Raw genomic sequence first — 12958 nt, 5'->3', positions numbered from 1 at the left:
TAGTACACCACTTTCCATGGCTGGTTTTCCTGGTCATTGGGAGCTTATTTTAGCTACTGTCCCTGCATAGCTCTCGGAAATCCAGTTTAATTCAAACCTAACATGTTCTATATTTCAAGTAGATTTAAAAAGGCAAAAAAAAAGGAGTGGGGTGGTATTTGAATTTTTAATTTAAATGTTCAGTTTCCCTGTCATCTTCATTTTTAAATTTTTTTTAATAAGAACTGTTTATTTACTTGGGATTGAAGAATTTCTGGTTCATCCAGCAGAGCTCTCTCTATCCTTTGGCTCAGCCAGAGCAGGCCAGTAGATTCTAAACATGAAAGGATTTTAAATGTCCCCAAACCTTAAAAATTGTTTCAGGAGATACAAGAAGCATGGGGAGAAGGGTTGTGAAATCTGATAATATCTGAATCCCTTTGGAGGTCTGATGTAATTTTTTTTAAAAAGTGTCTGTGTGACTTAAAAACTGCGAGGAGGATGGGCACAGAAAGTGAGGCAAGAATAAGGGTGCAGAGGGACTAGATACATGAACATTTCTGTGCTAAGGAAGACTCTCTTCTGGGTGATGCCTCTGTCGTAGCATCATTGGGAGCACAGCATGGGCTTTTTCTAACACTTATCAACTAAAAATAAAAATATACTTTATATATGCATTACCTAGACTGGTTAAAACAGGGTTTGGGTTGTGCTATAACAGATTTTTATGTAGGATAATTTGTACTATCCTGAAATCTCAAATAGTTTTTAAGTTTAAGAGTGATTGGTTCTTTGGGGATCTTTTTTCCTTTTAAAGCTTTGTTTGGGAATACACGTGTCTTTATTTTGAAATGCAGTAGATAGCAATCTGTTGCATACCTCCTGCAGGTAAGTTTGCAAGCCTTCCCTTGCCGACACACTCGAACAGTGTTTAAAACCTTGAGAGCTGCCAGAGGGTGTGGTGAGGTTCCTGTATAAATATTACAGAGGCATTTTGCTCCACGCCTGCAGAAAGCAAAGGTGTGGTGAAATTTGACAGAACTGACATAATTCGTCATATGTCACTATTACTGCTACATGCTTTGGCTACGACACTGTAATTATAAAGACAGTGTTTTTCCTGGAATTTCAGTCACGTTAAGAAGCTTCTGAGAACTTCTGAGAAAGGTCTGGTCTCTGTACCTGGAGATAGTTTATCTGTCAATAAATATGTGCACTGTTTTCACGTATTCAAGGGTGCAGGTTTCCTTTCGATGACTCAGGCAATGAGCATTTTTAAACTATCCCAGGTAGCAGTTAACATCAAAAATATGAAGAACAGCTTGAATGTCTCAATCATGATACACAGAACTGTATTGTGAGTCATGACATTATGTGTGACTTGCATATACTTTGGACGAAACTTGTCATTTTTACAAAGAAATCTCTCAGAGGGTGTGTGTAACTGTACATCAGCTGCACAGCTACTGAATCAGAAAGCTGATCCCTGCTTTGTGTTTGTGGAGTTCCCCAGGCTGCAATGCTGTAGTGCAACATGTACCACGTCGTGGAATATTGAATATCGAGTCATTGTGTCTCCCAAAACACATCTCTAAAGAAGAGTGCATCCTGAACAGGACCCTTGTGCTGATGTGCAAGAGCATAGAGTGTAGGGGAAGGGCTGTCTTTTAAGAAACCCATTTAAACATTTGCTGTTCTTTCATACAGCTCGGCTGCACATACTCTTGCCTGGTGATATGACCATGGGTTTCACAAGGCAGTGGGTATTTTCCAGATTTTCATGAGGAGTATTTCCCTGATACTTGCAGAAGTCTACTGGAAATCTTAGTTGCTCACTGGCCTGCTTGGCACCTTCTGGCCCTCTGTAGTTTCATGCTTTCCAGGCCACCATTGTGGCTGATCTGATATACCTGGTTAAGTGGACATACAACAGCGGTAAGTCTTTGTCCTCAAAGAGGGTTCCCCCCAAAAAAGGGGGCTGGGATGGAATTTCCCCTTCAGACTGAAAAGGACCTTGGATGAGCTGGAGTGTTGTTACCATCATTTGAACATGCCTTTGCCATTGCAGGGTTCTTCCATCTTTCCGTCTGTCTTGTTCTCTGCCTATTGCACAAAGGAGCTCAGTCTCTTGAAACCTGAAGCCTTTTACATGGTTCAAGTTAGCAAGCTTTTTTGTAGCAGTGACCAAGTAAAAATTAATGAAGCAATACAGGACAGGTATGACAAGATGATCTTGTGTTCCTCTCTGCTCTCATACAAAATGAGATGGAAAGTTTAAATTTTGTTCCTCAAGCTTTTGTGAGAGAGAAAAAAGTGTATTGCAGGGTATTGCACTGAGGACCTTCTTTTAAAATATTTTGATGGTCTTTACCAAAGCTCTTTGAGCTGCTCTTTCCAGATGTGATTCAGATATGTGCAGACCTTCACAGTTCTGTTGTCTTTTGGACTGGTATTTGTGGATTTTTTCAAACCTAAAAGCAGAACTCTCTTTGTGAAGTTTAAAATTAGCACAAGTGTCCTTTTCAGCTGCTTCAGATTTCTTCTTGGCCTACCTCACTTCATTTTCTAGGGCTTTGGCTTTATCTTCTGAGACTTTCTTGGTATCTCTTGCTTCTGTGGTTGATAATTCCTTGTCTAGGCACAGAGGCAGACCAAGCCATCAACCAAGACTAATTTGATTTCAGTGGTACAGAGGCAACATTGCACTAAAGAAAGTTAGCAGGGTAGGTGTAAGGAGAGGCAGAGCACTTGTTCTCTGTGGCTGGAAGAATGGGCCCTCACCCCACCTCCTGCAGAAGCCGCTGAGATGCAGCATAGACTCTGCAGTTGACGCAGCCTCATCACATGGCAGATGATCCCTCTAGGCAAGAGGAGTGTCAGTGCTCTCCTCCCATTTTCTTCTTTAGTCTCAAAACTTCTTCTCCCTGACATTTCTTCTCTTGGAATCGAGACTTGAGTTCAGCCCTGCCCTCTTCCCTCACTGCCCCAAGGAGATACGGTTTGCTGAAGGGCATGGGGGTAAAGGAGGACATGCTGAAGGTCAAGATAAGCAGCATAGTGGGGAAAGGGAGTTACTGGATAGCGGTGAACCATGCGCAAGGGAAATGAGGCTGAACAAAACAGGAAAGAAGGAAGAGGAGAGAGGAACTGCTCCTACACACAGCTCTATAAAGCTAAATGATTCCTCCTCCACCCCCTATGTTTATTGTTAATGCCTGTGTTTCTGCCTTCCTTACAAGAATTCATATGGCACTTCACTATCCTCCCTTTCCACCTTGACCTCTTATCAGAGCCAGAACACAGGAATTTTACCTGTGTCCTTAAGAAGTCAGCCTTCCACTGTAAGGATTTGCTTACCTACAAGATCCTGTCCCTGTCATCTGTTAGGTTCCACTTATAAAAGTTCATCATTTGCCTGCATTTATTTTAGACTGTGGGTTGCTATTGCTAACATTAAAAAAAAAATAGGAAAGTGCTGTATGAGTTGAAAAATTAAAAGCTCAAAATTATTTTGGAATCTTGTTTTTCCCAGGAGTAGTGTGCAATTCTGTTTGCTCAGGTCACAAGACGAACCATATGGTATTCTATCTTGTGATGTTTAAGAGTTTGTGAGGAGAGAGAGGCAAGGTACAAATGGCAGCCCACCGATATCCACATATAATAGAATGAGACAAGGTATAAATTGTGCCACTGGGGCTAAAATGTGTAGCGTGGATGGATGGCTTACACTACTTCTGCATTAATGATATTAGGATTTATGTTTAAAATTAAATTAATCAGAACATTGTGGATCCTCCAGTCTTAAAGATATGCAACATTTGGCTGGGAAGGACCCAGAGCAACCTGCTATGTCCTTGAAATTAGGACGATGACTGTCAGCTGTCCATTCCAACCCAAGTCTCTCTCTAACCCTGTGAAATTTAGGAGACCAATTTTTGCAAATAACTGTCTTTGCTCAACTGGGCAATATTGCTTACATTTTTATATATTTGAAGAATCAGGACTGGTATTAACAGTAGGGCCCCAAGATCAAATTCTGTCACCTCTAGAAATTCATGACGTGAATTACCATTGTAAGACCGCAGGCAAGCAAACAAGTGTGGTCTTGTACCTGTGCAACTCACTAATCCTTTGAACAAATTTTGTCTCTTTGCGCTATATCTGGGGTGTGGTGGTAGGAGAGTAGAAGCCTCTTGTGATAGGTCCTAAAGCTGTGTGCCTGAGCCTTCTTCCATAGTTGTGCTGAAAGAAATACTGGGGGTGGAAGAGAGGTTGATGCACCTGCACTTCATGACACAGCGGAGAACCTGTCAGCAGTGCTGACAATTTTGCTTCATTGGGATGGAGAAAAGAAGCCGTAGCCTCCCCTGTTGGCACAAAGAAGAGGACTTGTTCCATGCTACATGGTGGAGGTCTGGTACCTGTCACCCACCTTGGGGCTGCATCCAGGCCTGTCCTTCAGAGCCCTGCTCTTTAGGTGCTTGTTATTACAGAAGCTGCAGTGGCTAAGGTGTGGAAGGCTGTTGAAGTTTTTAGCTGTTAGGCATTTAGTCCTCTCTGGGATTTAAGACCTCCAGTACCCATTCCCTAGTGGGTGTGTGATTTGCCAAGTCCCAAAATGATTTCAGAGTTTCCAGTTTGTGAAACCAGAGGTCTGAGAATGCATGTTTACATTCTCTTTCATTTGCGTATTAGAGATGGACGGACTGCGCTACTGGTTAAGGAAGCAACTACTGAGGACAAGAATGTGACTGCTCATGGTGTGCTGACAGAAGTCAGCAAAAATTAGGAGGCAGCACTGAATATGTCTGTATAGAGGAGGAGATGTATTTTGTATCTTGTGCTTGAGAGGAACTATATTTTAATTTATAAGAACTACAATGGCCCAGAGGTAGCACAATTTTAGAACAAATGTTGAAAATTAAGTGTCCTGAAGATTTTTGGTGACCAGATCAAGAGAAACTCCAAGTCAACATAAAACACATTGTTATCTCCCTTGCAATAAATTTCCCCAGTTGTTATCTCCTGACTAGCAATCAGCTATGATACAGGAAAGTGAAGGAAAATATTTGAACTATTTATACACCAGTGAGGGTGGTGTCAGGTTATCTTTCTTCATTTGCAAGATCATGGTTGCTACCAGCAAGTTATGGCCCCTAGGTCCTGCCAAAGTATGTGCTATCTCGGGGAATGGAGGGGGTAGAGGAAGCCAAATCAAGTAGAACAAGCAAAATACTATGTGGTGGGACTGAAAACATTCCATCGCAGACCACCACTGGTGCCATGCTGTGCATACTGGGGTCAGCAAAGAGCATAGCTTTCCTGCACTAAGTTCACCCCCCAAAAGCATCTCTCTTTCACTCTTCTGATACTTCTCTGGGACAGTTCTTCACAGGTCTGTTTCTTTTCTTGCTTCAGTGGCAAAGGGTCCGGAGAGAAACTATTACCTGCCATGGACACTGCTTCTTGTTCCATGGTTATTCTCTTTAGTGACAACATAATAGCCCATAAAGCTTTATAAACACACCACAAAGATAACTAGAAAACTCACTCCCATTTCCCATTCCCATGTGTTCTCCAAGGCAGTGTTGTGTCTCAGTGGGATGTACATTCCACACATATCCAGCTGCCTTCTAAACCGCTTATCAGCTCCTATTTCAGAGACACTGGATGAATTATGAATGTGTTATATCTGACTAGTTTGAGTTGCATCAATAAGGAATGAGGGTCATGAGGGTGATAACCCTCATGAATAAGGGAAGGGTCATGAGGTCCCTTCCTGGCAGAAGATCAATCTGAATATTTTACCACAACTCTGATAAAAGAATCATGGAATATCTTGAGTTGGAAGGGACCCATAAGAATCATCAATTCCAACTCCCTGCTCCTCACAGGACTACTTAAAACTAAACCATACGACTAAGATCATCACACAGACAGACACTCTTTGAACTCCGACAGGCTTGGTGCTGTGACCACATCCCTGGGGAGCCTGTTCCAGTGACAGACCACCCTCTCAATGAAGAACCTTTTCCTAATGTCCAGTCTGAACTTCCTCTGGTGAAGCATCATTCCATTTCCTCATGTCCTATAGCTGGTCATCAGAGAGAGATCAGCACCTTCCCTCTGCTGCCCCCCTGGAGGAAGGTGTAGACTGCCACGAGGTCACCCCTCAACTTTCTCTTCTCCAAGCTGAACAAGCCAAGTGACCTCAGCTGCTCCTCAGTAAGTCTTGCCCTTGAGGACTTTCACCATCTTTTTGCCCTCCTCTAGACATGCTAACAGTGTGGTGTCCTCCTTATTCCTCCTTATATTGAGGTGCACAAAACTGCACACATTACTGGAGGTGGGGACACACCAGTTCAGTGTAGAGTGGGACAAGCACCTCTCTCGACTAGCTGGCTACGCTGTGCTGGACCCACCCCAGGACATGGATGGCCCTTTCGGCTGTCAGGGCATGTTGTTGCCTCATATTCAAGTTGCCATCAACCCAAAACCCTGGATCTGTTTTGTGGGGCTGCTCTCCGGACTCTCAGCAGTTTGTGTGTATAACCAGGATTACCCTATCCCAGGTGCACTTGAAATACTCCAAATGAAATGTATTTGCTTAAACATGTTTTTTATTATGATTAAAGATGCAAAAGAACACGTCCACAAGACCCGTTACATGTGTACCCATGGAAAACGATTTGAACAGTAATACGCCCTAATTGGTCGTGACAATTGAGCCAAGAAGGTTTAAGGAGAAATATGAATTATAAGATTTCTATAATGCTTCTTTAGAAAGTGAGGAAGAGCCTTGCAGTATCAGGAGCACAAAGAAAAAGCAATTGCCTTGTCAGGGAATGGTTAATGACAGTTTAGAATCTGGGAGCTTTGAAGAGACGAATTCCAGCAGAGTCACCAGAAAGCTTGAGCATAGAGAAACCTGGCTTAATTAGCAGGCTGCATTTTTTCCATAAAATTTCTGCTGATAAATGGTGCTGTGTTTTTTCAGTGTGATGTTGCAGCATTATTATTGTTAACTTGGACCAGGAACATCTCTGTTCATGCTCATCCTTTCTTGGGGTCCAATTATCATTCCCTGAACTCTTTGTTCATGATTAAATAATATTACTCTGAGGAAAGGGAAGGCAAAAGGCCTCTGTTTTTATGGCATAATTTCTCTGACTTAATTTTATAATTTTTTTTAAGTAAAGTCTTCTGGCTTTAGAAAATAAGGATGAAAGAGAAAGTATGCATTTCTTTTTACCCCTGATACTGCAGTGCTTTGGGTCTTGCTGTGAGGAACAGAAAATCTTTCAGCTGTCCTCTCTTTAAGGGGAAAAGCATCTGCCAAAGAAGAGGATGCTGCTAGTAGGGTTGTGCTTGATCAAGAAGAGGAAAGGGTGGTCAGCCTTAAACTCTTCGTAGCTACTTGTAGATTCTACCCCATCTCCTGTTGACCCTACCACCTCACTGCCTGATTCATAGATTTCCATAAATGCCTCATGGAAGGCCTCAGACATCTTCAGGGTCTCCACTGAAGAGATGCCAGACAGATTGGCCGAAGGGCTGAACAGGTCAGTCATACCCAAGGCCATTAAGACAGAGGTGAGGTTGTATTTTTCCTCCATCTTCATGCGGGGGAAGAACACTTTCATTTTCTTCTCTTCCACCATATTAAAGCTGGTCCACTCCATGAGTTTTTCAAAGGTGATTGAGCTCTCAAGCTGCAAGGAGACAAACAAATGAGATCTTTGAAGTGAGAGCACAACTTTTTTGTGGCAAGGCAGTACCAGTGGTGGGGTTCTTTCTCTTTATAACTGACTACTGTTGGCATAGCATTTTTTCTAAGTATGTAGAGATTAATGTATCTAGGTGAGGAATGTAAACTAAGACTCTTTATTCCCTGCTCTGTCCTGCTTTCTATTTCTTTAATAGGTTCACTGACAATTTTTCTTAGTGAGATGGCTACTCAGTAAATTTCACCTAAACCTCATCCCTATTTATCTTCTCTGCTTGGGAAATATATTCTAAAAATTCTGTGCTTCTGAGTTGTAAGCTCTAGTTACATTTAAGACCTTAAAATAACCAATTCCTAATACCTGAATTATCAGTTACTGCTGAGAAAATTTTGCTGTGTTCGAATGCCTCTTCATTTTTATAATTTAGATTCTTTGAGTTTGTGTACAAACATTTCAACAAACTCATTTATTACATTACTTTTCCTGTTCAGACTAACTACAGTCCTGCTAATGGAAATATCCCAGTTTTTAGTTTAAATTTTGAAGGTATGAAGGAAGCATGTTGAGCACTGCCAAACCAAACAATGATTAGAACTAGTAAACCCAATATGAACTTCCCAGGAAGCTCCTCAATGTGCTGTAATGGAGATGTAAAACCTTTGGAGTTCAGGCAGCTGGAGTAACATCTGCTTAGCTGAAAAGAATCTGTTCTGCAGTGACCAATATTTAACCTGCTAAAGCAGTTCCTTAAGCTCAGCAGAAATTAATGCAGGACCACTGAGACAGCTACATGCTTCTATTTAACAACTCCATGTTGCTGAGTTTCAGATCTGTGCTGGTGAAGCATTTTAGGATAACTGTATTGTGAAGGGCTTTTCAGCACCTCAATCTCACTGAGTTTATGGTTTTCTCAAACCCAGCTGCTAGGGACATACCTGCTCCAGGCCAGAGACTTCATCAGGCAATATCACCAACATGCTCAGTGCCCCACTGGCGTATGGAAGCTCCAGGATCTTCATTTTCTCAGAAGCCATCGATGCCACTTTGAATGAACCAAACTGATACATCATCTGCACAGGTTTGCTTTCTTGCTGCAAAACCAAATAAGATGATACAATCCTCACAAAGATCATTCTCAGGGTGTAGAAATGTCTACCTATGGTTAAAACAACTTCTAGGAAGATGTCTTTCTGAAGAGAAATCCTAGAAGACACCTTTAAGGAGATGTATGCCCATGTACCTTAGTCATTTTGAAAGGCATTGTCTGGGTGTCTTCATCTTTAAATGCTTTTGCCCACATCCCTTTGAAGTAAATGGCATTAACAAGGACCATTTCAGTCTGGGGATCCACAGAGCTCGGTTGAAGGATATCTTTGATCATTCCTTTAAGAATGCATAGGGAAAAAAGAACACATTTATAAGACATCTGTGTGTAACATATCTTACTTTAGCAATCACAACATTAAATGAAGCATATAGAATTTGTGGGGAGGAAGGTGTAGGGCAAGGGCATTGTTTTGGTATTGCAGCTGTAATCTTGTGCTTCAAGGCTCATTTGCTCACTGCTGTTGGCAGTACCTGTTATTTCCTCTTTGTAAAGAATTAGAACAAAAGTTGTAAGACCCAGAGATTTACTTGTTAAAAAATTAGTAAACCTGTATATTTTGTGACAATGGGGAGAACTATTGGAACCTTTTATCTCAGGGTGGTTTCCAACGCAAAGAGTAAATATGAACACTTCTTGCTTCAAACCAAAGTTAGAGAGATGTCTATGTAAAGAAGGTAGCAGGAAAGTAAAACAGAACTTATTGTAGTGCTGCCACTTTCATCAGGACTGGGAGTATTACATACCCACAAAGTCCTCACAGATACAAAGAATTCTCTAAGAGAGATGTGTCTAAGGGGAAAAAAAAAAACATTAAATGATAGTTCCATATCTGGGAACTGATTTATTTTCCAGGAGAAAGAATAGAGTGAGAGATTTAGTTTTCTTTGTCTCCTGACTTGAGTGTTCTCATATGCTCTTCAAACATGGAGGCAGAAGGGAAAATAGCCATGCCAATAGATGTTTGCTCTTACCATTTGTCTGCTTTTCAACCCAGGAATTGATGACCTCTCTGGCTTGCTCTGCAGCTGTTTGAAAGCTGATAGTTTCCAGGCCATCTTGATAGAGTTCCTTCACACATTGTATGTATTCCTGCAAAGGAAGAGTATGCAGTTTTCAGATCAGAATGTCGAAGCATTTTGCGAATGTGAAATGCAAGACTGAAATTAACAAGTATTAATGTTCTGCTTATTAAGGCTAATCATTAAGCCATGATTCTATTTCATAAGCATCTAAAGATTTGACATTCATTGCTTCAAGAAAGAGTATATGGTCATATTTTAAAAAATATTTTTCAGAACTGAGTTTTATCCAAAAAAGTCATTCATTTCAGTTGACGTATAGTGGTGTGGGTTTTTTTTTTCATTTTGCCCACTTACAAACTTTTTTGTTTTGCAATGGTATTTAATGTCATATTAAACATTCCTTTCAATGAGGAAACTTGGAATATTTTTGAGAACATGAAGGTTTTTTTCAGGGTTTCTTTACACGTAGAGAAAACATCTGGAGTTAAGTCTTTCCAACAAAATATACCTTTACTAATTTTACCTTGACATGATTGGATCATTATTGTACTTTGCACAAACATCTTTTTGGCTAGGCACATTGTTTTTCTCCAGATTATAGAGGGTTATGGTTGTGATAAAGACAACTGTGAATCCTGTTTCCCATATGGCTGAACATTTCTTTAGTAGCACCTAGACTTCTGACAGTGCTTTTTCATTACAGAATGGTACAGCTTTGACAAGGCAATCCACTTAGACTGGATCTCAGAGCGACTCACCGGCAGGATTGGGTATGTTTCTTCAGCATAAAGTCTACTGGCAAAGCCAAATGAGTAATTGTCGCTGGGTTTGGTGATTTGGGTGAACATGTCTTTAATCGAAGTGTGGACGCTCACAGATGTGCCGCACTGAAGCGTTGATATCAATGCAAATAAAAAGACAGATGATGTTATTCTAGTTTCAGTACTTAGTAGTTTTTTCATACAATATGAGGGGAGTAGTTCATACACATCTGCTTACAAAACTGTTGCTCATCCTCTATGTCTTCTTGCTATATCTAGACTGATGTAGAAATTTTCTAGTATATACCATTCTGTGCTGGTTTTCTACTGTATTTTCCTCATCCCTCTCTCAAGGGGATTCTTAATTACTCACTATGGTAATCTAGCTCCTGCAGGTCAGGTAGGCTTTTCTCCATTCCCAGCCAGTCCCATTTAACAGGTAACATCCAGGTACTTTGCCTAAGCATACAAAGATCTGTAATTTTCCCTCTTTCCCCAATATTACGGTGCTGGGTTTCATCTTATGCTTGCCCTGAATCCTTTGCTACCCCCCTTCTCTCTCAATTCTTATGAATGAAGTGTTCCCCCAGCTGCTGGATGCATAACACTAGCTTTGGAACTACTTAAAGACCTCATTATCTGCTAGATTTTGCTCCCAGGAGAAAGTGGCATAGGGAAGGAGATGAAATTATTTCTGTACCTGAGATTCAACAGCCTCTCCAAATCCTGTGATTTTATCGAAGTGAACAACCTGTAATTGAAAAAACAGTAGTTGAAATAACAGGTGTGACAGAAAAAGGTTACACAACTGAGATGATTAACACATGATGTTTGAAGTAAACCTATGGGCTGAGAAGCTGGATGACTCAAAAGATGCAATCCATCTGTACCATCTGCGAATAGCTGCACCTGCTGTTGCCTACTTAGATGATCTCTTTTTCAATGGAACATCTAGAATTCAGCTCCAGTGTGTGATATTAATAATACTTTCTTCCAGGTGACAAGCCAGACACTCTCCATGAGGGAAGTGAGAGCTGTAGGAAACTCGTATGAAACACTTTACAGTCTGGAGCCATGTTTTGGCTCTTTCCCTAGAGATTTCATCTACTTCCATTACTCCTAACAAAGGACTGCTGGAACGTGTTGTTCTCTTTGAGAATCCTACTGCTTGCAATGACAAAATTTAAATTTAAATCTGGTTTCAAGATTGCAGGCAGATGTGTTTATTGAATACTATGAGAGTTTGAAGTGGCTGCAGCTTTTGATAACTCTGGATCCAGATTTTTTTTGTCTCACAGCCATGCAAGGGACATTATCATATAATTAAGTGCTATAGCTCTGCTGAGCAGTAGTAAGGTTTATATCCTTAACGGTAGCCTCACCTTATCTATCTGAGCCCTGGTGTTTTCTCTTGCACCTAGGTAGACCATGGACAGAGCTGAAATGATGCTCAGGGGAGAGTAGAAGATGTTCTCGTTGACATGCTGGACTTTCAACTCCTTGAATACATCAAAACAAAATTCGGTGCTCGCTGCGCCGATGGAGCCCATTGTGAAACCGGTATTGCCTAGAGCAAACAGCAGGAGCACAGTGGCAGGGTAGTGATGGGACAGATGCAAATAGGTACAAACACAGCGCAATGCACTTTGATAACAGTTTTTAGGCAATGAAATATAAACGAGTAGGTTGGAAGTCATTCTGTGGGAACACACCTGTTGCTATGCTCACCTCTCAGGAGGTGAAGCTATTCATAAGTATAGCTCTCTATTCATAAGTATATTTCTGCATTTGTATTCAGTTGCTTTTTTGACAGTAAAGTTCCTCAGAGACCTTAAACCTGTACATGATTTCTCTACCTACCTTAAACCTGTACATGATTTCTCTTTACCTTTTCAAAACAAACAACAATGGTCTGTACTTATTTTCATTAAGCGAGGAGTAGAGTTCCTTGGTATTTTATAGTGCCTTTGGTGAAAACAAGAAAATATGATGTCTTTGATATACTTGCAAAGCTGGAAATTTGAAGTGGAAATTTTAGCAGCCTTGCTCTAGGTTTGGACACAGGTAAGTAAAAACTGGCTGACTTTAATAAATCAGTGCAGTAAAATGTCTATTTGTTGCACAGTACTTACTGTCAGTAGATCTTCAAAGGCTTGCAGCTTTACCCTTGTTTTAGTTATGGAAGCATGGTTAGGCAATATAGTTTGTCTAAGGTCACCTAGTCTAGGAGAAAGACTAATACACAAAATCCACATTCCACACCATTGTGCTTTCAGATATAGCTTGTTTTGCTTAAATATATGTATATAACACTACAACCTTTCTGAGAAATTAAATTTTGCTAGTGGCATTCAGATAGAA

General features: G+C 40.8%; 1 protein-coding gene across 1 annotated transcript; it reads right to left on the bottom strand.

Moving 5' to 3' along the window:
- Positions 1-7295: 7295 nt before the first annotated feature.
- Positions 7296-12147, bottom strand: LOC311189196 (ovalbumin-like; the record flags this gene model as incomplete). Its single annotated transcript, XM_084260800.1, has 7 exons — positions 7296-7691; positions 8642-8797; positions 8947-9089; positions 9786-9903; positions 10595-10723; positions 11298-11348; positions 11980-12147. 7 exons carry the CDS (start codon positions 12145-12147, stop codon positions 7296-7298), a joined length of 1161 nt encoding a protein of 386 aa, XP_084116926.1.
- Between the last annotated feature and the right edge of the window lie 811 nt (positions 12148-12958).

Source organism: Gallinula chloropus (assembly GCF_964237585.1).
Source record: "Gallinula chloropus genome assembly, chromosome: 2".
Taxonomy (NCBI): Eukaryota; Metazoa; Chordata; class Aves; order Gruiformes; family Rallidae; genus Gallinula; species Gallinula chloropus.
This window is presented reverse-complemented; position numbering and strand designations above follow the sequence as displayed.